At 61.7% G+C, this 26,820-nt stretch overlaps 2 protein-coding genes and 1 long non-coding RNA gene across 3 annotated transcripts in view; 1 reads left to right on the forward strand and 2 right to left on the reverse strand.

Moving 5' to 3' along the window:
• The window catches only part of PPP6R2 (protein phosphatase 6 regulatory subunit 2), a 120,432-nt gene extending 115,606 nt beyond the window's left edge, over positions 1–4,826 (forward strand). Inside the window, exon 26 of the transcript XR_008466165.1 lies at positions 2,839–4,826. The gene's annotated coding sequence lies outside the window, so the exon portion shown is untranslated. The remainder of the gene's footprint in view (positions 1–2,838) is intronic.
• On the reverse strand, positions 358–522 carry LOC128909033 (uncharacterized). Its single transcript, XR_008466191.1, has 2 exons — positions 479–522; positions 358–445 (listed from the first exon to the last, which is right to left on the reverse strand). It is a non-coding gene; the product is annotated as an uncharacterized LOC128909033 (long non-coding RNA).
• A 1,718-nt stretch (positions 4,827–6,544) lies between the features above and the next one.
• SBF1 (SET binding factor 1) overlaps positions 6,545–26,820 on the reverse strand; it is an 88,466-nt gene continuing 68,190 nt past the window's right edge. The window contains 28 exon segments of the mRNA XM_054199968.1: positions 6,545–8,519; positions 8,689–8,820; positions 8,901–8,988; positions 9,172–9,383; positions 9,558–9,668; positions 9,856–10,089; positions 10,753–10,883; positions 11,271–11,397; positions 11,543–11,728; positions 11,812–11,913; positions 13,017–13,193; positions 13,753–13,937; positions 14,510–14,587; positions 14,890–14,982; positions 15,996–16,133; positions 16,239–16,435; positions 17,367–17,574; positions 18,856–18,995; positions 21,144–21,319; positions 22,569–22,696; positions 23,134–23,329; positions 23,441–23,514; positions 23,734–23,906; positions 24,595–24,854; positions 25,057–25,215; positions 25,737–25,805; positions 25,919–26,068; positions 26,564–26,676. Coding sequence (XP_054055943.1) covers positions 8,421–8,519; positions 8,689–8,820; positions 8,901–8,988; positions 9,172–9,383; positions 9,558–9,668; positions 9,856–10,089; positions 10,753–10,883; positions 11,271–11,397; positions 11,543–11,728; positions 11,812–11,913; positions 13,017–13,193; positions 13,753–13,937; positions 14,510–14,587; positions 14,890–14,982; positions 15,996–16,133; positions 16,239–16,435; positions 17,367–17,574; positions 18,856–18,995; positions 21,144–21,319; positions 22,569–22,696; positions 23,134–23,329; positions 23,441–23,514; positions 23,734–23,906; positions 24,595–24,854; positions 25,057–25,215; positions 25,737–25,805; positions 25,919–26,068; positions 26,564–26,676 — 4,136 coding nt within the window. The 3' untranslated portion in view covers positions 6,545–8,420.

A 26,820-nucleotide genomic window follows, 5' to 3' on the forward strand; every position in this document is an offset into this window, starting at 1 on the left:
CAGATAGCCAGGAAAGAGGGAAGGAGAACGGGATGCACAGGGGGGTCCCACATTGCCATAATAATAATAATTTTCAATTACCCCGGTGTTGTTCCGAGTGCCTTATATCCATCCGGATCCCGACAGAAGGCGTTTCTGTTCCTTGTGCCCACCCCCCTCACCTCAGAGCTGCTCCTGCCGCCCGGTTCCTCTGTCCCCAGGGTGTCCCCCCACCATTCCCAGCTGCCCCTGGGCCCCCTGCGCCGCCGGCTCCGTCGGAGCCCTGTGGGGGCCGTGCTGCGGCCGGGACCCTGTCCCTTCTTTCTGGAACCTTTTCCCAGACCCTTTCTTTCCAGGACCCTTTCACAGACCTTTTCCCTTCTTTCCAGAACACTTTTCCTCCTTTCCCTTCTTTCCGGGACCCTTTCTGGACTCTTTCCCTTCTTTCCAGGACCCTTTTCCGGACCTTTTCCCTTCTGTCCAAGACCCTTTCTGGGACTCTTTCCTTCTTTCTCTTCTTTCCAGGACCCTTTTCCCAGCCCCTTTCCCTTCTTTCCCCGACCCTTTCCAGGACCCTTTCCCTTCTTTCCCTGTTTTTCCCGTGGTTTGGGGTGTGCAGATGATCCGAGGGCGGTTACAGAAGCTGGTGCTCACTGGAACCCCCCGGGGGCCGGGACCTGTTGTGCCGTCGCCGTGTCCCTCGCCCGTGTCGTGCCACGGAAGAGGAGGAAAGATGGGATTTGGGGATCCCGGTCTCTGCGTGGGAGCTCCGTGGGCTGCCTTTAGGTCCGGGGAGAACGGGCTCATGGCGATGGCGCGGCGCAGTGGAGGTGAATGCGATGCGCGTCCTGCTGTCTGTCCAGAATGTTTCAGTGATACCCGGCTAAAAAATGTCCGTGGAATTCCTCCTCCAAGTGTTAGAGAGACTGTGCTTACAAGCGCCTAAGACATTGATTATACATAATTTTGTGTTTAACTAATATTTAATATTAAATATTTTATTATTTAATGTGTAATTTAAATTAAAAGCTTCTTTATCAACATGGCGTGTAAATATTTTCCCCTTATGAAATATAAATATTCCTCATCTGAATATTTTTTTTTTGAATGAAAAGCAATTTTTCTTCAAAAGAGTCACCGAGAAATACTTGAAAAGCTGCCGACAAACTTTTCCCTTTTGTAATTATCCGTACCTTTAGTAGCAGCACGGGATCAGTGTCGCTGGAAGTGATGGAAAGGTTAAAACGTCCTGGGTTAAGCTGGTGGATGCTGGAACGGGCCCTTGCTCCGGCCGTGGGGGCTGTCACGAGTTGTGCCGTTCGGGGCTGGGTTTGCGGGTCCGTGTCCGGGGGGATCCTGCGGATCCGCAGCCTCTGGTGGGAGGAGATGCAGGAATTCCCACGGGTCGCTGGTGGGATAACGGGTGTGCTGATGGGAATTATGTGCTGATGGGAGTTACTGTGCTGATGGGACGCCGATGGGTGTGCGGGAGGCAGAGGATGTCGGTGTCCCTGCGCTGCGTGCGGGCTGTTGACGGGTGGTGTTGGCGGAGCTGGGCTGTCACCGCTGTCACCGCTGGGACACGGCTCGTCCTCGGCATCAGCTGCCCGATGCGCCGTGGCTGGGCTGTAATTACCGGATCGTTAGTGCAGAGCGTGGGTTAGGAGTCACCAGGCAGTAAAAACCCGCTGTCTCCATCCTGCCTTTTCCTGGTGCAGCCCAGAATAGGGGGTGGGATGCGGATGGGGATGGAGGGAGCCGCGGGGCTGCCCCGGCTGGGGACCGCCGTGTGCCCAGAGCCGGCCCCATTGGCGCCCCGGGGGTGGCCCGGCGCGGCCACCGGCATTTGGTCACGGAGGCGTCGGGAGCAGCGGGAATGTCACCACCCCGAGAGCTGGGCCGGGGATCAGGATGGGCTGGAGCTGGGCTTTCCCCGGGCCGCGCTGAGCTCGGCGCCTGCCCTGGGGCCGGGAAGTTGCACGGGGAGAGCGGGATGATGCTGGGTGGGGATGGGCGCCGCAGGGATGTCGGAGCAGCCCGGGCACCGCGGACGGACTCAGGGCCAAATTGTGGCTAACGCTCGAGCATCCCCCTTGGCAGGAGTCGTACGGCGCCCGTGGGGGCGGTCGCGGCTCCTCTGGGCTTCTGCTCTGGCTGAGATGGAAGTCGCCCAAAGCCACCTGAGGCTCGTGGGCTTGGGCCGTGAGTCGGAACAGAGGAGACCTTGTGATTCAAAGAACAATTAAAAGAATTATTGGGATTTCGAGGAAGAAAATGATTTCTACCAGCCTCGCTGGTAATGTAAAGAACAGGTTTAGAAGCGAGAAATATCCTTCCGTTGGCTTGCTGTGCCTGAAATCTTTTTCCTGTATTTTTGTAACTTCTCCCCGAAGCGTCACCTCCCTCCTCTGCGGGCGGGAGCTCGTGCCCCAGAGAAGAAAAGGAGTTTTCCTGCGGGGGGACAGGGGCCGAGGGCCGGGCAGGGCCAGGGTTGGGTGGAAGGAGCCGCCAGGTCCCTGGCTCGTCGTTCCCGTCCTCCGCTCCTCATCTCCGGTTGTTCATGTATATAGGGACTATTTATAGATATACATATATATATATTTCTAAATTCACCTTAAACCTATTTTTCTCAGAGCATTTGGGTTTGCATATAACTTGTTGATCGTTAAGTGTGCACCTTCTAAAAACGACTTAATTATTGGTACAATTAAAAATCCAAGGTACTGGGGGCAGGTTCGGGGAGGGCAGGATTCGCCGGGGACTGGCTTCGCTGGGCGGGGGGTGAGACCGCGGTGACTTGGGGGGGGGGGTCAGTTCAAGGCAAAATACTGTTTTATACTTGTTGCCATTTTTCTCTAGGGAGGTGAAGCTGTTTTCAGATGGAAAAAAAAAAAGAAAGACAAAAGACGTGCTCGAGGGTGTTTTTCGTTTGGCGTTTTCTCGGTGAGGCTCATGGCAAAGGCGGTCGTTGGTTTGTCACCTTTGTTCCTCGTCTGTTCCTGGCTTCGCCTTTTGTAGCCTCGCCGGCGGCCGAGGGCGGGCCAGGGGCAGAGGGGCAGCTTCGGTTGAAGCCTAAAGTTTTACAGAAACCTTTTTCTTGCTCTGATGTTCTATAAACCTTCCCGTTAACGCAACCCGAGTGCTGGCCCTCGAGCCGCTCGGCAGCGCTGCAGTGGGCTCGTACGTGTGTGTGTGTGTGCGCCCGTACACGCGCACGTGTGTGTCCACGGAGTGGGAAATAAGTGTTATCGCACATGAAACTCCCTGGTTCTAACGGCGTTTCCTGCTCCAGGCCGTGTCTGCTCAGACGGACAGAGATTTCCTTCTTAGGCTCTGATTTTCCTGACTCGCAGGACGCCGGCGCTTAACCAGTTACTTTGCACTTAGCATATTTAAAGCAATCAGAATATTAAATATTCTTTGCCACCTTATCTTGGTCCCACGGCCCGTTGAATTGGAGCTTCTGGAGTTGCTTCGCGGGGGCTTTTCCGTAACCCCCACGGGTTTCTTTTCCGTCGGGCACTCGGCTGCGGTTCCGCCTGGCGGCGACTGGGAGCGTTTGGCTGTTTGACTGTTAGCACAAACCATGTCGGCCAGGCCTGGCCACCTGAGGGGATCCACCGGCCGCCACCTTAGGCTAAAGGACCCGAAACGCTTGTTTAAACTAAAAATAAACCAAAACAGGTTGGTTGGTTTGGTTTTTTGCTGGGCAGAGCCTGGGAGCGGCAGGTCCATCCGGGCCCATCCTGAGGGAGCTGAGCTCCGTCCCGGGCACCCGCTCCTGTCGGGAGAGAACGGCCGCCGGCGCGGTCCCTGCGCCACGGCCGAGGTGGAGCTGAGGTCCGGGCCGTGGGGGGTGTGAGGTGACGCCTTCCTGGCCCCCGAGACCGGGGACCCCTTCCATCCGCTGGTCCAGACTGGGGCAGGCGCTGGAGCGGTGGCTGGAGCGGGGACGGGGCATTGACGTATTGAGAGATGGATTTTGCAGCGCTCGGTGCCCGGCCGAGGGCCCAGACCCGCAGCGGGGGCTCTGCGCCTGCTTCTCGCTGCTCTCCTGAAAATCCCGTCCTTCCCTTGCCGTGCCCCGAGAGCCGAGTTTCCCTGAAAAATCCGCCGCGGAGTGTTGAGCGCCGTCGGGAGCCGCGGGTTTGGCGGGCGACCGCCCCGTGGCCTGGCTGCCAAAACAAGCGTTAGGGGCTGGATCGATCGATGCCTTTAAAAAAAAAGGACACCCCCCGAAGCGGGCGGCGGGTCGGTGGGCTGCACTCTGTATAGCAATAAGACACACGCGCCTGCGTGGACGGTGTCGGGGGGCAGCGGCCGTGGGGGCCGGCGGATGAGGCCGTGGCTGGCGAGGGGGGGTCCCCACCGAGCCCGGGACCCCGGGGGCCGCGGAAATCCCGTGGGAGCTTCACGGGGCCTTTCCTCTAAACCGGGAAGGGGTGGCAAAGGCGGGGGGTGCCCACCTGGGTTAATTAATTTAGTGCAATGACATAGGGGAGCCTTTTTCTCATGATGCCTACTGCCCTTAAATGTTGAAACCGGGTCTTTGTACGCAATGTCTGTGTATCTATGTGTATATATGAGGGACAAATTTTAAATTACTGCCTTTTTTCCCTGTTTATTTTTCTGAGTAATTCCAGATGTACTTTAGTCTCTCTACTGTCAAAACTTTTATATTGTAAATCTGATGCTGGTGGCTTTTGGTTATTTTGGTTTTTGTTTTTGTAAAAAAGGAAAAAAGAAAAAAAAAGAAAAAAGGAAAAGAAAAAAAAAAAAGTCTGCATCTCTCTATGTTGTCAGTTTTAGGCTGTAAATTCCAACTATCAATAAAAGCTCAAAATTCACGTGCCAGTGCTGGATTCCTCCATCCCGCAGGACACGCTCAGCCCCCGCCGTGCCGCGTCCCACAGCTTCGCCCTCCAGCGTGGCGCGGCCCCCACAGAGGGGCTGAGCGCAGGCAGCATCTGGGGAACCCGCTCGGTTCTTCTGCCCCGCGCCCGGGAGGGAGCATGGACCCGCAGCCTGAGGGCAGGCGAGGGGCTCGGGTGCCTCCTGCACCCCCCGGCGAAAGCAGAGGTCGGGGTTGCTGGTCTCGAGTCCTCTCTTGCTGTCACAGGGAAGGAGGTGACAGTGGGTTTCTGGGCTCCGCTGGCCTGTGGGAGGACCCGCTGGCAGAGCGGGGATTTGCTCTTGGAAACGCACTGCTCGCCGGGCGCAGGAGCGCCGGGATCCCCGTGGGCAGCGGGGCCGTGGCCGATTCTGGATGGACCACCCCCCTCCGCGTACCAGCTGCCTGGCTGCTGGGGGAGGTGCTGAAGCGGCCGATGTTCTCCCAGACACCCCGGACGCTGCTTTCCCTCACCCCGGTTGAGTCTTTGCCAGGGTCCCACAGGGGAGCCTGCAACCCACCGGCAGCAGCCGGGCCTCGGCCAGCAGCAGCTTTGCCAGATGTTTGTGCGTGGCTGGTCCCTTTTGATGAGCGCTGGTAGCTGCGTTGTAAGAAAAGCTTAGTCCCGTGGCTTCTGGTGCCAAAATCCTCTTCACCCTGAAGAAAGCTGCTGGTGGTGTGGGTCAGGCCGTGGCAGCCATCGGCACTACGGGGGAGCGGGGCTGGCTCCTCTGGCTGCGGGGGAGGCCTGAAGGCATCACCCCGGTGGCACTGTCTCAGCTTGGGCCATGGTGACACTGAAGCTCGGAGCCACCTCTCCTGCCCGGTGGTTTTTCAGGTGGTCCCCGTCTTGGTGGCTGCAGCCAGGAGCAGGTTTGAGCGCTGCGCAGAGTCGCTGGTCCTGCATTTCATGAACGGTTCAGGTTGGCTGGTCAAGGGCAACCAGACACCGGTTTGGTACCAGCTGCCACCTGTCCTGGTCCCTCAGTGTCCCCAGTGCTCCCCAGCATGGCCAGTGACGGGGAGAGTTGCGAACTGGCACTGGTGGGTTTGGGTTTCTTTCCAGCTTTCCTTTATCACCATTTCCCATCCCCGGCTGCAGAACCGGGCTGCGGTCGGTGTGTGTCAGCCCAGCAGCTCCCTGCAGAGCCCATCCCTGGCTCCTTGTGCCACTGCTGGCTCTGGGAGCAGGCATGGGCTCAGCAGGGACACGTGTGGGGCTGGGACAAGGGGCAGCCCTGGGTGCACCCCCACTTTTCCCAGGAAGAGATTCTGCTGCAAGCCCAGCGCCCTGGCAGGGACTGACACAGCCGGGCAAACCAGCGCGGCTGAGCCTTGGTGACACCGTGGTCATCAAACCAGAGCCCCTGGAAACGCATCAAACTTGCCAGAAGCAGCAGGAGCAGGTGGGACAGCGCGGGACAAAGGTCCTGGTTTGCCCCAGGCAGCGCAGGGACCAGCACAGCCTCCGCTCGGGCACATCCCGGTGCTCTGCCAGCGTCTCTGGTGCTCTGCCAGCGTCTCTCCGTGAGGCTCCGTCCCTGCGAGGCAGGGGACACCCCCGTCCCCTTGGGACAGGAGCTGAGCCCAGGCCCTGTGGTTCCCGAGCGCTGGCCCAGTGCACTGGGGATGGGGGACAGCTGATGTGGGTGACACGAGGCAAAAGGGCACGTGTCATATTAATTTTTTTATTAAAGTCAGTTAGTTTTCTCTTTATATAATAACCTTTTTCCTCTAGGCACAATACAATACAAGGACTCTGTATGTTTGACACAATGTACAGAAACTTCAATAATCTACAACTGCTCCGGTAAGTTACAAAACCCTCCGTTACACCAGCTACCTGCCACGGCCAGCACTGGACGAGGAAACAAAGGGGGGACGGGGGAGGGCGGGGGGTTAAGACTGTACAAAGATCTCTGCACTGAAATAAAACATGGTACTCCTTTAAAAACAAGAGGGGGGAAGAGCTGGCCGAGCGTTGAGGGGGGCGGGAGGGTCGGGCCTGGCCGGGGCTGGGGGGGCTGCGGACGCCGGGTCCCGTCCAGCGGCCGGAGGCAGCGGGTCCTGGGCCACCTCCCGACGCCTCTTCGGGCTTCCCAGCGAGCGACCCTGGGGTGGAGCGGGGCCAAACCCCCCCCGTGACCACCCAGCGCAGGGGAGGGATGAGGGGCTGCAGGAGCCGTTTCTGTACCGAGATTCCCCTGCGCAGCCACAGCAACAAGTGGGGAGGGGGCAGCGGGCGGTGGGACACACGGCCCCCCCCAGCCCTGCTCCCCCCAGACCCCTCTGCTGGGGCGTCCGGCCCGAGGGCACCGGCAGAGCACAGGGACTGGGGGGCGCGGGGAGGGAAGAGCCCCGAGGCGGTGGGGAGCAGAGGGCAGCGCTGTGGGGTGCCCTCCGGGGTGCTGCCCCCCCCTTCCCGCAGGAGGGCTGGGGTGGGGGGGGCGTGACCTGTGCAAAGAGACCGGGTGGCACCACCGTGCCCAGCCCTGTCCCAGCCCTGGTGTCACTGCCGGCGGGGACCCTTGTCCCGGGGGCCGGTCTGGACCCCCCATGCAAGGGGACAGAGGGGACCGCCCCAGGGCACGCGGAGGCTGCGGCATCCGGCACCTCCTGCAGGGAACGTGCCCCCCTGTGACAAGCAGCCTGACCGTGGAGGTGGAGGCTGTCCCCCAGCCAGGACAGGGAACCCCTCTGTCACAGCCTAAGCAGACACCTCCCTGCTGGGCACAGAGTGGCCACCCCCATGTCCCCTCCTGCCACACAGAGCCCAGCGCCGCAGCTACAACCACCGCCACCCCCCCAGCAGACAGAGCCCCCCCCGTCTGCTCCTGCGCGAGTCGGGGACAGCCGGGGCTCAGGGGCCGGACGCTGCTGCTGGGGGGACACGGGCTGGGCAGGATGGTCCCAGTGCTCGGGCACGTCCCCTCCGGCAACCCCGGCGCCCCGGGCTGCACGTCCCCGGTTCCGGCGAGACAGGAGGCAAGCCCAGGGTGCACTGAGGCTGCTGCGCTGCGGGGCCGGAGGGAGCGGGGCTGGTTATCCCCGTGGGTGCTCTGGCAGACATGCAAGCCGTGGGGGGGATGAGGGGGGCAGGCGGCTCCTGCTTTCTGCAGCAGCGTGGGGCGGGGGAGGCGAGGGTGGCCCCCTCCGGTCGGCTGAAGACCCCCCTCTGCCGCAGAGAGCCGGAGCGAGGCCGCCGGCGCGGGAGGAGCACAGAGGGGACACAGTAATTACAGGGCTCAGACAGGCCTGGGGGGACAAAGCGGGACGGCCCGCGCCCCCCCGCCTGCTTCAACGCGCAGAATTCCTCCACTACAGTCCTACCGTAGCGCAACAAACTGATCCTGCCCCTGCTGCCGCCGGGGGGGTGCGTGGCCGCGGGGTCCCCAGCGCCGCACACCCGTGGCGGACGGGAGGAAGGCCATCTCCTCCTCTCCGGTCAGTCACAGCCCCGGCTCGGCCGCGAGCCCGGGCACTGCCTCTGCTCCACGCGCCGGGGCGCGGGAGACTCTGTGCCTGGAATAGGGGCTCCCCTGAGCCAGTCTCACGCGTCCGACAAGCAGCTCTGGATGCGGTCGATCCACTGCTGGGCCAGCTGCACATCCTGGGCGCAGAAATTGTAAACTCGTTTCGTCGTCTTCAGCTGCAGGGGAGGAGAGAGGAGGTGAGCGGGGCCATGCGGCTGCACCCGGACAGCCCGCGGCACCGCAGCCCCCGGAGCCCGGTGCCACCGGAGCAAAGGGCTGGGCTCCGCGGCGGGGCCACGGGCTGCCGAGCTCCTTCCCTACGGCGCAGCTCGGGGCCACACTCACATCGAAGAAGGCTTTCTCGTCCACCGTCTTGGGGGCCCCCATGGTGGGGGTTCCTGGGGTGATGGACTCCACGTCAGCCAGGTCGATCACCCCTTTGCACTCCGTGTCCATCCGGCTGTCGTAGTACCGCAGCTGCGGGGAGAGGTCCCGCCGGCGTCAGGAGGGAGGGTGGGAGGGAGGGACAGACCCCGGCTCACCCGCCCCCGCAGTACCTGATGTTTGGTTTTATCCAGCACGAACCAGCGAGACTTCCACGGTTTCATGAAGGCTCCTTTCTTGTACAGAGACCCCTCGTAGGACCTGCAGGAGCCAGGCAGCGCGTTAGGGCGGAAAGCAGAGAGGGGCTGAAGGGCCGTTTGGTCTGCGGCGCATCAGCGGGGACATGAAGCGACGGGGGGGTCCGCACTCTGCAGAACCCACACACCTCCACCCCTCCCCGGAGAGGGATCTCCCTCCCGCCGGCACCCCGAGCCCCCCGCCTGCCTGTTCTCGCTCTCCGACATCTGGAACTGGCTGTAGAGCGTGCTGGTGCTCTTGCGGCCGCCCTGCTTCCCGCTGGAGGGGGTGGAGGTGCTGCTGGTGTCGCTGTCGAGGCTGAGGTTGAGGGTGGAGCCCACCCCGCTCTCCTGCAGGTAGACACCCAGCGAGCGCCGGTGGTGGGAGAGCCCGGAGGACATCAGCAGGGAGCTGGGGGTCTGTGGGGAGCAGAGGGCACAGCGTGAGGGGGAGGACGGCCCCGCGTCCCTCGGGCACACGCAGCCGGGGGGGCCGAGCACCAGCCCCCTCCTCGGCCCCAGGAGCAAAGACCCGCTGCGCTGGGGGCAGCCTTGGGCAAAGCCGGCCCCCCCCTCCAGCCCCCCGTCACCTACCCGGCTGCCCTCCTGCCGCGCCTCCGTGCGCTGGGAAGCTTTGACCTTGTCCCACGTGTCCTTCCAGCGCTCCGGGATCTGCCCCAGCTCCATCTCCAGGTTGTGCAGCTCCTGTGGGGGGTTTCAGGCATCAGCCCAGGCCGGGGCAAGACCCCTGGGACCGCTGTCCCTGTCCCGGGGGCTCAACTGACTGCAGCCCTGCCACAACCCTGCCCTGCCGTGTGCGTGGGGCAGCGTCCCACCCCTGGGGACACCATGGGGAGTCCAGGCCAGGGCCAAACCCAGAAGCAACGCCCACCTCCAGCAGTTTGGAGATGGCGTCGGGCTCCACGCGGCTGCGGTTGTCGTAGCATGGCCAGATGATCTTGCGCTTGGTCTGGGGGGCACTGGTGTCCTGCCGATCCGCCTCCTCCATGTGCTCCGGCTGCCCCTGCGTCAGCTCCCAGTCGTAGGAGGGGCCCTCGGAAAGCGTCTCCTCCGTGTAGTAGTCCCACACCTTCAGGTTGGAAATGTTGCTGTACGGCCTTAGCACCTGCGGAAGAAGCAGGGTGATGCTCAGGAAGGGCAGCAGCTTCCAGGCAGGCCACGTCCCTGGCCGTGCTGCAGGGACAATGTGTCCAGACGGGAAATGGGTCCCTTCACAAGCAGCTTCCTGCAAGGACGATGCTTTCTGACCGGTAACAAGAGGCAGCCGAGGCTGGAAGGCTGGGGGCTGGCCAGGAAAAGGCAATGCTGGGCTGGAGAAAGGCAGAACTTTGGCCAAGACTGAGCCCAGATGGAGCGAGAGCTCCGAGCAGCTCGGCAGAGAGCAGCCCCTGCGCTGCCCCGAGGAAGGACGTTCCCAGCTGCTGGAGGTGGAGAGCCTCAAACAAGACCCTGGCAGCTCCCCCTGGGCATCTCCCCCCTGCCCCGGCCCTCTGAAACCTCACCTATGTCCCCCAACTCCTCTGCAGGGACACGGCTCTCAGGGGCCTGACTCCGCTCCTGCCCCCCGAGGCGGCAGCCACCCTCCCCAGGGCCCTGGCGCGGCAGCTGGGCAGGACCACTCAGGTGGGCAAACGCCACGGTCCGTCCGACAGAGCTGCTCGCTCGGCTCCACGCGGGCGAGGAGACCCCGGGGTGCCCCTGGAAAGCCCCGTCCCAGCTCTGCATCGTGCGGGGGCTCGGCTGGGCTGCACTGGAGCAGAGCGCTCACCTCCCCATCCTCAGGGGCATACATGTAGTTGAAGAAGATGGGGGCTTTCTTGTTCAGCCGGTCGATGTAATCCCAGATGGACTTGTAGACCTGCTGGCTCTTCCGCTCACCCTTCTCCTCGTAAAGGAGGCCTGGGGAGAAGAGAGCAGGGAAGGGCATTATTAGGGACTCTTTATTAGGGAGTGTAGTGATAGGATGAGGGGGAAGGGTTTTACACTGGAAGAGGGGAGATTGGGATGAGATATTGGGAAGAAATCCTTTGCTGTGAGGGGGGTGAGCCCCTGGGCCAGGGTGCCCAGAGAAGCTGTGGCTGCCCCATCCCTGGAGGGGTTCAAGGCCAGGTTGGACGGGGCTTGGAGCAACCTGGGCTGGTGGGAGGTGCCCCCTGCCCCAACCAGGGCAGGGGGTGGCACTGGGTGGCCTTTAAGGTCCCTTCAACCCAAACCGTTCAGTGATTCTATGATTTGGGGCAAGGCATTGAGCTGCCCTCCGCTGTGGGCCCCGCACACTGCCCTCACCCAGCTCGATGCGCTCGTAGTCGGAGTCCAGCAGGAACGTCCGGAAACGGTTGGAAATGTAGTGGTAGCTGAGGAACTTCAGGTAGTACTGGCTGAACTCGAACTCCATGGGGAACTGCAGGTGGATCTGCAAGGAGCAGGACGGGTGAGACCTCCCAGGACCCACAGACCGGCTCTGGACTCGTTCCCTGCTGCACAAGGAGCCAGCCAGCCCTGGTGCTTGGGGAGACGCGTCCGGGGCAGAGCCGGCGGCCAGCGCGCTTGGAGCTCACCTGATGTACGCAGTCCAGGAACTGCAGGAAGATGGGGGCAAAACCGCTGCTCTGGCCGGCCAGGGTCTGGGCCCCGCGGTGGCTGAAGCGGTGCCCGAAGGACAGCCACTCCTTCTCCACCAGCAGGCGGAAGCCCTCCAGCGTGCGGTAGTAGGGGTCCGAGAGCAGCTGCACCAAGGAGACCACCTGCAGGGACAGGGGGGGCTCGAGATGCTCGTGGGGAGATGGCCACGGGCAGCCGTCGTGTCGGGCAGCGGCAGGGCTCCTACCTGCGTGGTGATGTCCCAGCCGTCCTCCAGGCTGACCAGCACAGAGGAGCCCGTGTCCAGGAGCTCCACCACCAACACCGAAATCTGCAGGATCTTATGGATCTGCCAACGTAAGGGCCAAGAGTTACCAGGGTGCAGGGAACTCATTTGCTGGACGTTGTGCGAAGCGACCCTTTCTCCTGGAAGCGGGTGAGCCAAGCAAAGCAGAGCACGGGGGTTATGCAGGGCCACGAGACACGACCCCGCCGCATTCAGCCACTGTGCAGCACCCTTCATCTTCAACCGCAAGGCCAGCGGAGCAGAACCACCACACCACGAGCAGAGCGCTGGGTCCTGAGCAGAGCCATGGGCTCCTCCCTCCCCCCAGCAGCCAGAGGGTCCGGTCCCACAGCAGCTCCACAGTGGGACCAGTCCTGCAGAGCAGCAGCCACCTGGGTCACCCTGGCTCCTGCAGGCACCGCCTTCTACCAAGCCCTTTCCAGCATTGTGCCGTCCTGCAAGTCCTGCCCCGCTTCCCCAACTGCCCCGGACACTCACGGCTCTCGTGTCCAGAGCCGCCGAGCAGTACGCTCGGCTATTTTCACAGAATCACAGAGTGATGGCGGTTGGAAGGGCCCTCTGGAGGCCATCTCCTCCAACCCCCTGCCAGAGCAGGGTCACCCAGAGCAGGTGGCACAGGAACGCGTCCAGGGGGTTTGGGATGTCTCCAGAGACGAGGCTCCCCCACCTCTCCGGGCAGCCTGGGCCAGGGCTCTGCCACCCTCACAGCAAAGTTTTTCCTCATCTTGAGATGGAATTCCCCGTATTCCAGTTTGTGCCTGTTGCCCCTTGTCCTGTCCCCAGGCACCACCAAGAAGAGTCTGGCCCCATCCTCTTGCCCCCCGCCCGTTAGCTCTTGCTGAGCATTGATGAGATCCCTCCCAGTCTGCTCTTCTCCAGCTGAATGGCCCCAGGGCTCCCAGCCTGTCCTCAGCACAGAGATGCTCCATCCCCTCAGCATCTTCTTATCCTTGTTCCTCATACCAGCCTTGCTCCCTTCGTGTCCCCTGCTCCATGCCACAGCGACGCTTTTGGAGATGTCACCTGGACCCCCATTCCCACTTTGCCAGGAGCTCAGAGCACATGCCCTTGAGCGACAGCCAACAGCAAAGACTCCTACCGTGGGGACAGACCAGTGCCCCTCTGGGCTCTTGGTGACAACTGACCTGGGACAGCCACTCGGACTCCTCCAGGGACCGCAAGTAGGTGACACTGGTGTCAGGAGAGTGGCAGCCGGGCACGCAAGCCTTCATCAGCTTCTTGAAGCTGGCCTTCACCTGCCGCACATCGAACACCTCGATGGGCACCACCTCCCAGTGCTGCAGCGGGTCCGGTTTCACCCCCTGAGGGAGGAGAGAATCAGCACCGTCCCGAGAGACCCCCCGAGCAGACCCACTGTCCCCCTTGGAAAGACAGAGTCGTTGAGGTTGGAAAAGACCTTTAAGCCCATCGAGTCCAACCATTAACTCAGCACTGCCCAGTCACCACTGACCCACGTCCCTCAGCACCGCGTCTGCCCGGCTCTGAAATCCCTCCAGGGACGGCGACTCCACCACTGCCCTGGGCAGCCTGGTCCAAGGCCTGACAACCCCTTCCATGAGGACATTTTTCCCAATATCCATCCTAAACCTCCCCTGGCACAACTTGAGGCCGTTTCCTCTTGTCCCATGGCCTGTTCCTTGGGAGAAGAGCCCGACCCCCCCTGGCTACCCCCTCCTTTCAGGGATCTGTAGAGAGCGAGAAGGTCTCCCCTCAGCCTCCTCTTCTCCAGGCTGAACACCCCCAGCTCCCTCAGCCGCTCCTCACAAGACTCCTGCTCCAGACCCCTCACCAGCTCCGCTGCCCTTCTCTGGACACGCTGCTTGTCCCCGCCCCGGAGGCTGTCCCAGGTGCCAGGGTTACCTTCAGCTGTGACTTGTCCCCGATGATGTAGAGCGAGGCGCGGTGCTGGCGCAGGAAGCTGGCCTCCGAGGGGGTGCCGTTGTGCTGGGCACCCAGCAGGTCCTTCCCAGCCAGGCGCGACCCGATCTCCATGTTCAGGGCGTAGCTGCTCATGCGCCCACTGGCTCGGATGCTGCCCCACTTGCCTGCAGGAGAGATGGGGGTCAGGCTGGGGGTCCCGGGTGGCTCACAGGCTGTGCTGGTGTCTGCGTCCCCCCTAGCCAGGCTGACCCCGGGGCCAGCAGCCAGCCACGAAAGCAGCGTCCAAGCTGCTGTCACCCCGCTGCCCTGGGAGCACATGCCGGGAAGGTGCTGGGAACCAGGTTTGCTTTTGCTCCTTCTCCTTGCTGGGTGCTGTAGGATCTCCTGCCTGGCGGGTACGGAGACCAGCCCCAGCCCCAAGCCCCAGCACCGCGGGACCCCTGCCCTGCCAGCCAGCCCCGCACCCTGGCCACCACCACCCAAGCACCAGCAGATGCGCAAGGAGCCTAAAGCAAACCTGGAAAGACGTTGCAGGATCAGCGGGGGACAGGCCCGGTACTTACCGCTGGCACTGGGAGCTGGCCTGCGCCAGCGACATGCTGGGTGGAGGCGTTAGCGTGTGGAGGTGGGGTGTTACTGGGGCATTAGTTGCGTGAAGGGTGGGAGTGTGTGTGTGGGGGGGTCAGTCGGTCAGGTTAGCACCCGGGCGGTGGTTAGGTGGCCGGCGGTACCGTACCTCGGGGCGTCTCGCGGCCCTTCGGCGACACGCACTTGGGGGTGGAGAGAGTGATGACCCTAGCTCTGTGAGCCAGCCCTGAGAGCACAGGACGAAAGCGGCCTCAGCGCGGGCACCGGGACCAGATGGACCCACGCTCTTGCGGGGCCGGGCGGGAGGAGGCGCCCGGGGACCCGGACGGAGCGACTGGAGCAATGAGTGGGATGAAGGGATGAAGGGATGAAGGGTGCTGCAGCAGGTCCCTCCCGCCCTCCCTGCGGCTGCCCCGCGGCAGAGAGCTCGGGGGGAGCGAGGGGGAAGCATCTACTCTACAACGGCCGCCCCGAACCGGGGGCCTTTGCGAGGCCCCCACGAGGCAGCGTTCACTCACACGTCCTCACCTCCGCGGCTAATAGTACCGGGCCCATCGTCCTTCCCTCCCATCACCTGCTTCATGAGCGATCCCAGCTTAGGCTGTCTCTTGTCGGAGAAATCTGTAGCACCAACAAAACGTCAGCTCTCGGCCTCGCTGTGCTGCTCCAGAGGGGCGCTCCTGCCTTGCCTCCCCACAGCCGCTCGGGAGGGAGGGAAGGGGCCGGAGAGAGAAAGCGGCAGCAAGCAGGAGGGCCCGGGGCCGGGACCAGGAGGCCAACATGCAGGAGACACCTTCCAGCTGGAGCCACAGCGAAAAGGCAGCTGGTGCGACCGCGCGAGCAGGGTCTCCACCCTCCTGCAGCTTTGCTCCAGGGGTTTTGCCCCTCGGGGGGGTCACCCAGGCACTGCCGCAGCCCGGCAGCCCCCTGTGCTGCTGCTCCCTCGCCACCACACCAGGTCATCTGCTGGTCTGGCCCTCCCTCCTTCAGCCGTGGCTCCGGGCACGTCCCCCCACGCCAGGGGAGAGGCCTCGGAGGGGCTTTTGGCAAGTCCTCTCCTGCCCAGGCTGCAGGGTCACCCCTGGGTCTCCCTGGGCTCCCCCCACGGTGCTCCCTGGCTGCGTTGCCCCACGGTCCCTCCGGCCCCCGGTCACCTCTGCAGCAATGATGGGGTGGAATGGCTGGGACAGAGGATGAATGGCACCGGAGCATGGCGAGGTGGCTCTGCCCCGGCAGGCAAGGGCAGGCTGCTCGGACAGACTTACCGAGGCTTCCCGCGGCAGACCCCCAGTACCACTGCCACTGCGCTGGGGCGCAGACGGTGCCGAGATCTCAGCTAGCGGGGTGCGTCCCCGCCGCACGCCTGGATCCGAGCACAGTCCGGAGCCCCCAGGGTTCGCAGGTCCGGGGCCACTGCGTTTCCCAAAACCCGTCCCCACCACCAGCCACGGAGGCCCAGCCGGCGCTGGGAGCTCTGGAGAGCGCGCTGGGAAGGCTCCGCTGCCTCCTCCGCCATGGGAGTCCGGGGACAGCAGCTCACCTGGCCACCCAGGCTCTGGGACGGACAGCGCGACCCACGGAGCACGAGCCCTCCTGCAGCCCCGCTGCGCCGCAGCCAACACCGAGCTCCTCACCTGAGCTGCTCATGTGCGCCGAGGTGAAGCCACTGAGCGTGTTGCGCCCGCCGGCGTCGGCGTAGTGTGGCATGGAGTTGATCACGGCCTGCAGGTACTTCTCCTGCTCCAAACTGGTGGAGTCCGTCTGCGACGGGCCTAGGAGGAGAGACACGAGCATCACAGCTCTGCCACCAGCACCGGGCCTGAGGAGGGGTCTGCGGCCCACTCCCAGGGTTGCCCAGGGGCGGAGGGGATGGGCACCTGCGGTGGGGGCGTTCTGGGACTTGAAGAGGCCCACGACGCCCTTGCCGTGCAGCCCCCCCGAGCGCAACAGCACGGCCTTGGTGCGGGAGTTTCGCCAGCACACCACGGGGAAGCGGTTCTGGCGGTAGCAGCGGGAGATGCGCTGGATGGTGTTGTCCTGGATGCTCTGCGGCACAATGAGCAGCCCGGGGTAGCTGCGGGAGAGAGGGGAGGCTCTGCAGAGCCCAGTGGGGCACAGCATCGCAGTGGTGCGACCCCCCCACACCTTCAGCAAAGACCCTTTGAGCTCTTCTGGGTGGCAGTGGGCTGTGGCCAGTGACTCCCCTGAGCTGAGAGACCTCTCAGGCTGAGACCTCGAGGCCAGGGCAGGAGAAGACCCTTCTCAAGCCTCAACTATCGCCCACTGAGGAATGCCGACACATCACGAGTATTTACCCTAAATCTGAGAAAGGGAAATTTTAACTCTAGACTGGTCTCTCTCTCTCATCCACCTCTATGGTGTGAGATACACATTAGCTTTAGGGACGTGGATGCTCTTCTGTCCATCTGTGCACGTGTAGGACCTAAAAGCAGCACATTTTGGCTCATTAGAACTGCCCGCTACCACGAAATTCCTGATCGGAAACCTGTGTGTGTGTGTGCACGTGTGCTTATATGCTTTGCTTAAATATATATAAATGCATGTGTGTATTGATCCATGACTTGTACCTTTACTCATACATATGTGTATTGATTCAGGATACCTTCTAGTAAGTGAGCGTGAATCCTGCCATTTTCGAATCTGTAACTAAGTCGCCGTTCAATTATTTTGTTTACTCACTTTGTAAACCCCTAAACCGGTTAATGATTAAGTGCTGCTAAATTCAACCTCTCGATCTAACTTACATCATTAATAAATTTCGAATAGCTGTTAAATCACAGCTGCGTCAAACATTTTCATCCGCAACAGCAGCTGCAGGAGAGAGCGGAGGCTCTGCAGAGCCCAGCGGGGCACAGCACCAGCCCCACCCCAGCTCCCACGAACCAGGAGAGACCCCCGCTGTCCTCCCCTGACCCTGCGGACCCCCACTGTCCTCTCCTGACCCTGCGGAACCCCTGCGCAGCCGCAGCCCCACTGAGGCTTACCTGCGGCAAATGGCGTACATGCGGTTGACGGTGGAGATGCGGAAGGGCTCATTCTTGGAGCGGGTGAGGCTGCTGCTGAGGGTGCCCAGCCCCATCCGCTGGTAGTCGCGGCAGCAGGCTCGCTCCACCAAGTGGTTGATGGTCATCTTGTCCGAAGGTCTGATGGTGGTGGTGGGGGTCAAAGTGCTTCTGTCCATCTCTTCAGACACTGCGGAGGCAAAAGGGAGTCTGGGTTCGCCCTTGGCACGGACACGGCGTCCCACGTGCAGCCGGAGCAGCCGGCCGGGCTGGAGGCATCCCCCAACCCAGCAGAGAGCGGACAGGGCAGGAGCCCCCTCCCACCATCTTCCCCTAGAATGGGAGAGCTCAGCTGCCCCAAGCAAAGGGCTGGGCGCTGGGCTTCGGGGCGAGAGCCTTTACTTGTGAGGCTGAAAGCACGAGGAGAAGTCAGCTGCCCAGGTGCTGCCGCTAGAGCAGGTTTCTTTGGTGCTTTCACATCGCTTGATACCACTGAGAGACATGGAACAGCTCAACATAGCTCCAGAGCTCCTCCATCACACCGGTCTCATCTCCTCCCGCAGAGGAGAGAAACCTCCTGGGAGAGGGGGGTAACACGGGCGAGACCCCGGCCCCAGCGACGCTCTCAGCCCGGACACTTCCATCCAGGCAAAATCACTGTCAGGTGGACACAACCCTTGGTGGCCACCCTCTGCAGGCGGTTTTCCTAATGCTCCCAACGCATTTCCCAATGCCAGAACCGGAGGACAACAACGGATCTCAAAGGCCTGAAGGCAACTGGTGGTTTTGCTCATAACTTAAATGATGGACACAGTGGAAGCTTGTAACATTTGTGGCAGACCTCGGGCTGAAAAGCGCTGCAAACAAACTGGGGAGCGAACAAAAGGAGCAGAATCCAAAGTATTTCAGTGAACAGAAGGAAAGATCCAAAATCATCCATGTCCTGTCTGATGGGCCAGCCCCACATGCGGCAGCAGGGACTGGTCCCCGCAGACACCATTCCCCACTGAAACCCTAAATCCCATCCACCACATCTTCTCTGACAGGCCTTCCCACCCGGGAAGGTCGTATTCTTCAACGCGGAGGACTCCTGTCCCTTCCAGTCTTTGTTACTCTCAAACCAGTCAAGCTCTTCTCGCGTCTAACCTGACCCACCTTGCTGCAGCTTAAATCTGTGACTTTCCATCGAGGAGCTGAGGCTGCAGACCACAGAACCCCCTCCTCCCCGCAGGGCCCACTACGCACTGGAACTATATTGAGCTGCTGACTGCCCACCACCAGCAGACGAGAGCTGGTGGGCTGTCCAGAACTGGGAGAGACGGCCGTGGTGGCAATCCTCTGCACCAGGGAGGCTCCCACCCTGCTCCCCTGCAGAGCGACGGCCGAGACCTCTCCCAGCTGGAAGATGCTCCTGCTCCAGCAAATGCCCCGCTCCCCACAGCCCCCCACCCCTGCTCAGGGTGCTCCCAACCTGAGATTTCATCCTCGTTGTCCTCTGGGAAGTGCTGGCTGCTCCGCTGCTCCCACGTGGGCGGCGTGTATTTCTTTCGCGTCACGTATTGGCGGCCAATTGTTTTCTTGGCATTTTTCACCAGGTTTTTGGAGAGTGTCCTGGAACCAGAGAAGAGGTTGAGGCCAGCGAACACCACTTCCCGCACGTGCACGACCACAGCCCAGCGCGGCCAGAAGAACAGCCACCGAAGGGTTAGAGACAACAACACTCAGTCACACCCAGAGCGAAGCAGAGATAGGAGCATCCCTCACCACCAGCTGCAGGCACGGGGTCAAGTCACTGTCACCACAGGAGGGGAGATGTCACCTGCTAGCTCCCTGCAGGGAGGAGCCGGCTCCTTGGCTGTAGGAGGGCTCCAAACCGGAGGCAGAACCTACAACGCATTCCTTCCCTTGGGGGGACCAGCGTGCCCGGGGGCCTGGACGGGGCAGCCCAGCTGAGCAGGCGTCCCAGCATCCCGACCTGAGGGGACACCAGTCTTGTCCTGGGCTCTAACGCCATCACCTCCGCTTCGGAGCTCCCACAGGGAGTGATCTAGCTCGTCCCTGGAGGAGACGGGCTCCAGCTCATGGCAGGGGCTGGGGATGCACCGCAGGACACTGGAAGCCCAGCCTGGACATGGGGCTGCTGCGCCCTGGGCAGAGGGAGGCAGGTTGCGGACGGTGACCTGCTCGATGCCATGTTAGGGACAGGGAGAGCCCAGCTGGGCTCGGCAGCACTAGGAAAACAGGGAAGGGAGACCTTCCAAAGCCCACGGGTGATTAGGCTGCATGGTCAGAACAGGCTCTGCACGACGGAGGTCCAGAAGGCAGGAATTCCTGAAGGCAGGAATGGTCTGCCCACAGACAGGACCTCGTGCTCATCACCATCTCCGTGAGCCCCTGGGCTCAAAGGGGAACAAATAAAGGAGAGGTGGGAGATGCGTCAGCCAGGGAAGGGGCCAGGTCCAACCCCGGAGAACAGCTACGCTGATGCAAAGATTTCTAGAAATCCACCTTATCCAGATGGGGGCAAAGTGAGAGTAGGAGGTGCCTTGTTCTGCTTTGCAAAGCAGACGATGAGGGAATCCACCTGCTCCCAACATCGACCAAAGCAGGGAAAGCCTTAGGACCAAGGAAGAACGTTGTCCTGAGAACGAATGCTCAGGTATGGAGGCGAGGAATGGAACGAGAGGGCTGTCTAACCAGAGGAGCAGGGTTTGCAGATAGTGTGGGGCACTGGAAGCACACTTGGAGGGGGGTGACAGAGCACATCTTCCAAGTTCAGACAGACTTTTGAGACTGTGCCCAGGCTCAGAGCTGGGGCCGGCAGCTCTAGACGTCTCTGGAGGTTAGTGGTACAGGCACAGCTCCCTCAGCATGTCCTGGGATCCACTGGAGTGCCACAGAGCACTAGGATGACCGACCGACCGAGCGCCTCTGGAGGCCATGGTGCTGCGATAGTGAGAGCGCGCACCCCAAACCTGAACGTCAGACCGGCAGGCTGGAAAAGGGCATTCCCCGAGTGATAAGCCCACAGCCCCAGTCGCATGCAGAGCAGGTGAGAAGAAACTCTGGGAGCAGTGAAGGCTGCAGCCTGAGCCAATGCCACCTCGCAAGCTCCCGCCCAGGGTGAAGGCATCTTACGTGGTCGAATGGCCAAGGTGCCCGAGGGACATGACCCCCACTGTCAGGCCCTGGAACATATCGGTCACCTGCTGGGAGCTGAGTCACAAACACACGGGGAGAGACGCTTAGACTCCAGGCCACACCAAGCGCGAACACAGCAGCAGCCAGACCCCAGCGCCACAGCATTGCTTAACCTAGCCCCCGAGCGCAGGAGCAGGGCTGGCCGCAGGGCAGCACCACGCAGAGAGCTTTGCCGCTGCCCCGCTGCGCTCCCCGTCCTCCAGCACAGCACAGACTGCTCTCCCGTGCCCGCTGGAACCTCTCCCCCCAAGATGCCTCCACCAGGCTTGTGCCGTTTTGGCCTTGGCAACGGGGCAGGGAACGGCACTGAAGAGAACACCCTGCTTCCCACGTTTGGCCGGTCCTCTGCGTGGGGCCAGATCGCTGTGGCACGTCCCCTCCCCAGGACAAGTGGAGAGCTCTGAGCACGGTCCGACCCTGACCTCCAGCTCAGGAGTCTGTACCCCAGCTTTTCTCAAGTGACACCTGCTCAGCGGCTGGAGGAGGGAGAGGAGAAGCCCTGCAGTTCCCGGAAGGGTCAAGTGCGTCCCATGTGCTGTTGTCCCCCTGCACGGGTACCTGAGCGAGGGGTTCTTCTCCTTGGCCTTGGGCTGCATGGCTTGCTTGGGTGACTGGCCCACAGTGAAGGCGAAGGTGCCACGCACGTGCTGGGGGTAACGCAGCTTGTGCAGGTGCTTCCTGAAGACCTCAGCACTGTCTGAAGCCACCTCCTCATCGAAGGCAATCTTCAGCAACTGCAGGAACAGCAGAGAGCAGGCTGAAGGGTCACGGCGTGCTCAGCACAGCTGGGCCAGGGCGCTGGGAAGCGCTCATCCCACTGGCTCTTCCCACAGCACAGAGCTCAGACCCCGGTCGGGAGCAGGGACCGCAATGGGCACAGGCCAGGCTGGGAGCTGCTCTGGCTGCCCCTCCGCGCCAGTTACTGCCAGACCCCTTCCTCCCGGAGACCACTCCGTACCCAGCACTGCTGCTCCTGTGATGTGCCCCGCGCCCGGTCACCACGCCTCTGAGCACGCAACATGGGCAGGAAGGAGCAGACAGCACATTTTAGCCGCTCTCCTCCCAGCACAGCTCTACCTCCACGAGTCTCTCAAGGATGTAAAACGCTGAAAAACTACTCGCGTTGTGACATCTCTCCCTGCTGTACTTCTCTCCCCCAAGACCTGCTACAAGGTTTTGCAGAACCGCCTCCCAGGGTGCCGGGTGGGGACATCTCACACCTTCCCAGGGCTCCAGCAACCACCAGGACAGTTGGAAAGGACCCCGAGCTCACAAGCAAGAAGCTGCTCCTGCACACGGCAGAACTCCAGCTGGAGCCCCTCTGCTGTGGGGACAGGCTGAGAGAGCTGGGGGGGTTCAGCCTGGAGAAGAGAAGGCGCCGGGGAGACCTTCCAGCCCCTTCCAGTCCCTCAAGGGGCTCCAGGAAAGCTGGGGAGGGACTCTGGCTCAGGGAGGGGAGCCACGGGACGAGGGGGAAGGGTTTTCCACTGGAAGAGGGGAGATTGGGATGAGATATTGGGAAGAAATCCTTTGCTGTGAGGGGGGTGAGCCCTGGGCCAGGTTGCCCAGAGAAGCTGTGGCTGCCCCATCCCTGGAGGGGTTCAAGGGCAGGTTGGACGGGGCTTGGAGCAATCTGGGCTGGTGGGAGGTGTCCCTGCCCAGGGCAGGGGGTGGCACTGGGTGGCCTTTAAGGCCCCTTCCCACCCAAGCCATTCTATGATTCTACAGACCCCAGCCTACTCCTTCCTTTGCAAGGGGGCCTCCAGCTCCGTCTCCTCAGGCACACTGTCACCCGCTGCAGAGGTTGTCTTTGATCGCCTCAGGAAAACTACCCCCAAACCACATCAGCCCGGGCAGTGAGTGCCTCGTCCCAAGGGATGGTGCCAGCCATGGCCATGTACCTGCTGGGTCTCACCAGCAATGTGCTCCTCAGCTGAGACATTGCAATGCAAAGGAGCAGCCCGACGCCCCACGCAGTCTCACCTGGAATGTGCACGAGCGCAGCTGCAAGCCCTCCTGGATGAACTGATCCATCGGGGCCTCGATATTGAACTTCTTCTCTTTGGTCAGCGAGGCAATGGGGAAGGATCGGATCACCACCTGCTCCCCCACTGGGAACAAGCATGGGAACAGGTCAGCCACATCCCGCTGCCTCAGGCCGCGCTGGACCACTCTCGATGGCCTCACCCCACAGAGAGCCCCATAAGATAAAGCGGACAGAAACAGGCAAGATTTACTACAGCCAGCCCACGGCGACTCGTAGATGATGCCTAGGATGGGCATGAGTAATGTATCATCTGCCAAAGGTGGACACCAAGAGCAACCACCTCCTTTGTAGTACTGGGAGCAACCATCAAGCTTGTGGTGGTTGCAGCAGCCCCCAGCAAGGCCCGGTGCTGGCTGGTCACTCACCCAAGGCAGCCAAGGCAGAAGCTCCTGCAGCAGGGTGAGCTGCAGCCGCTGCTCCAGAAGAGCCACCCACCACCTCCTCCCCAGGCATTACACCAACCCCTGGAGACAGAGGACGCGGCGCACACAAGACCCTTACCCAGCGGGTCCGTGGGAGTGCCTTTGAAGATGATGCGGTAGGTGGTGAGGAAGATGGCTCCTTCCGCGGGGAGGAGAGGTGGACCACCAATATTCCCTCCAGCAGCTTCTTCCCGTCCATCAGGCATGAGGCACACGCGGAGCCCTTCCATCACACACTCCTCACCCACCAACAGGTTGGGGCGCAGCAGCTTCGGCTACGGGGATGCACAAGAGGAAGCTCAGGCCCATGCAGACCGCAGAAGGGGACCTGACAGCCCCACACGGCACCAGAACCTCCCCCCCACTGCAGCAGGCCAGGCCCCTACCTTCTGGATGGGAGGAAGCCTCTTGCTCTCCCTGTGCACGGCGTCCAGTGTCTCTATGTGCATCTGCACAATATCTGTGGACAAACATCAAGTTAGAGACTGCGAGCAAAGTCCTGCCCTACACACCACCCAGGGGTGCCAACCCACCCTGTGGCACTGTCTGTGCCTTCTCCTGGCCTTCCCACTGCTTCCTGCAGAACCATCTCTTGAGCAGAACCCTGAGCTGATCTGGAAGGATCCCCAGTGAGAGCACGCGGCCGCCCATTGCCCAGCACCGCTGCAACGCGTATTACCAGGGATCATGACGTGCAGCCCCTTGAGGTGCTCGTTGGTGACTCCACTCTCCGTGCAGACTTTGTCCACAAAGCGGTTGATGAATCGCACCACGTAGTTGGCCACGTCAGAACTCTCTGCATCCTCAAATCCACTTTCTGTGTCATAGCTCTCAGCCACGCTGCCAGCGATGCTGTGGTACAGCAGTAGGGAAGAGTTAACCCGGAACATCTCTCCTCTGCTGTAACCCACGTCAGGCAGAGCCCAAGGGACTTTCCACTCCTGATACGAACCCATCTCAAGCTCTCCAGCTTCCACTCTGGGTATGAAACACCCCCGGGCACTGCAACCCGCATCAACCCTGACAGCAGCCGCATGATCAGCGGCTGAGGGAGCTGGGGGTGTTCAGCCTGGAGAGAAGGAGGCCGAGGGGAGACCTTCTCGCTCTCTGCAGCTCCCTGAAAGGAGGGGGTAGCCAGGGGGGCTCATGCTCTTCTCTCAAGGAACAGGCGAGGGGACAAGAGGAAACAGCCTCAAGTTGTGCCAGGGGAGGTTTAGGATGGATATTAGGAAACATTTTTACACTGAAAGGGTTATTGAGCATTGGACCAGGCTGCCCAGGGCAGTGGTGGAGTCGCCATCCCTGGAGGGATTTCAAAGCCGGGCAGACACAGTGCTTAGAGATATGGGTTAGTGATGGTTTCTGTCAGTCAGGTCGGTGGTTGGACTCGATGATCTGAAAGGTCCCTTCCAACCTGGGCAATCCTCTGATTCTATGATCCAGATGCCCCAGGTACCGCACCAAGGAGCTGCCGTCCCCAGTTGAGGTTGCTCTGGTGTCCCTGCAGCACGGCCCTGCCCAGCTCTCCAGCCCAGCTCACCTGTTAGTGACGAAGCTGTTGCTGACACTCTCCACGTCCCCCAGCCCGGAGCTGCGTAGCAGGCGGTTCTTGCTGGTGTCGAGGGGCAGCAGCAGGTAGCTCATGCGGTTGGCGTAGTGGATGGCCTGGCTGAAAACAGTGCTCTCCTCCTTCTGGATCAGCTCCTGCTGCTTCTCTCGGCTCATGGTGGGCCAGAGCCTCAGCTGCTCCGATGCTATCTCCAGGGCAGACTTGGCCTCCTGGGGCCCTTCTGTGCTCTCCTGAAGGAGTTGGAAGGAGATGTTGGTCGTCTGCATGGACAGGAGACCTGCCAGCCTTCACCCCCCTGCTCCCACAGGGATCCCCCAGAACCTCAATCCCTCAGGCTGGTTTCAGCATCCTTATCAGACCGTGGACCTCTGGGGAGAGCTGCTTCTGAGCAGCGGCTCTCCAGGGACACCGGCACCGCTGTCACCTCCTCACCTCATCCACGTGGTTCTCCTCATTGTTGTCCAGGTACAAGGCTCGGATGTGGTTCTGCACGTCGCAGTAGAACATGGCCTCCCAGAACTGGATGTTGGTCCACACCACATGCTCCTGCACACAGCTGTAGGCAAACTGCGTGATGCCCGGGCTCAGTTTCTGGGGAAGGAGAAGGTGGAAGAGAGTTTCATACCAACATGGCCTTTGCGCCAAGCTCCCCTCTCCACATAGTCCTTGCTCTAGCCTGCTCCCGGGAAAGGCAACGCACCCTTGTGCTGGCAGGAGGGACACTTGCGTCAGAGCTCCTCCAAGCATTCCCTGCAAACTCTTCCCAGGTTTGCCCGGCACCACCCAGCGCCCCGCAGGGCCTCACGCCACGGAAGCTTTAGGGGAGGCAGAACCTTATCTCAGCCCAGCTTCACCGACAGATGAAGCTGGCGCTTCAGAGCAGCCCCAGTTTCTGAGCACCCTTCCCGCAGGTGTTCCAGCCACCTCGGGAGCCTTGGTCTGGCCAGCCTGGAGAGTGGTTGGGAGCTACAGGGCAAGCCCCCGCACTCTGAGAAGCAGCGAGGGGACAATCTGCCCTCAGCCTGGCTGCAGCGCTGGCTCTCAGTCCTCCAGCCTGCCAGCCTCGGCGGCCTCCCAGGAGTTCTGGCTCTCAGGACACTGCAGATACTCACTCGGCAGAAAGCGGTGACCAGCGGCAAGAGCGCGGCTGCAATCCCGTGCTCGTCCATGGCAGTGCAGTCCTGGGGAAGAGAGCAGAGGTTTCAAGAGGATTTGCTGCAAGACCCCCAGACGCACTCCCCGCACCATGCTGTCTCCCACGAGGGGAGACAGGCTCTGCCCAGCCCTCTCCTACCTGCAAACAGCAGTTCATCATGCGGATGATGAAATCAAACTGCTGGTGATCCAGCACCGCCCGGTTCTGCTGCACGTGGAGGTTCAGCTCCTGGGTCAGGCAGTGCCTGGCGGCTCGGCCCTTCATGGCGCGCAGCACAGCAGGGAACAACTGCAGCGGAAAGAAGAAGTCAGAGTGTAAAAAGACAGGGCCCAGCTGAGCTCTGGCCAGACGGTGAGTTCAAGGGCAGCCCACACGGAGGAGGTGCAGGGGGGACTTCACATCCTGGCTGCGCTGGCTGACACCAGGGTGTTTACAGACAGCGCATCCGCACTCGGAGGTGGAGGCAAAGCAGAGCAAAACCCCGCACCTGGGGTGGTCAGCAGGGCCGGGGAGGACCCCAGCCCGGTTATCTCCACGGGACAGACCCCGAGGGGCACCGGGAGATGCAGAACTATTGCTAAGCTGGCGCAGATCAGCCCAAAGCCCAGGGACACAACAAGGAGGAACAGGACTGAGAGGGGAACACATGCCCAGGGGAACAGAGCTGGTCAGCAGAGATCCGGACACGGGCAGGGAACGTCCTCTCCAGCCTGCCACCGAGGAGGGGCAGAGCAACCCCCCCTCTCCTCCCCTCGACCACCAGCTCCTCAGGAGCCCCCTCACCTTTTTGGCTTCTAACATCTTGTTCTCAAAGACGTAGGAGATGCAGTTTCTGACCACCTCCAGGCGACGGGCGCTGTTGGCCAGGGCGTTGCCGTTGCGCTCCATGATGGCAGCTGGGGAGAGAATCGCCTGTTAGTTCCACCAGGGCAGGACTTTCACCCCCGGGGTGGGGAGGGATGGGTGCCCCCTCCCTGGCTCTACGTGGGCAGAATACTGGGGTCTTCTGGAGGAAGAATACTATGGTGTCTTCAGCCATC

This window comes from Rissa tridactyla, chromosome 1 (genome assembly GCF_028500815.1).
Source record: "Rissa tridactyla isolate bRisTri1 chromosome 1, bRisTri1.patW.cur.20221130, whole genome shotgun sequence".
Lineage (NCBI taxonomy): Eukaryota > Metazoa > Chordata > Aves > Charadriiformes > Laridae > Rissa > Rissa tridactyla.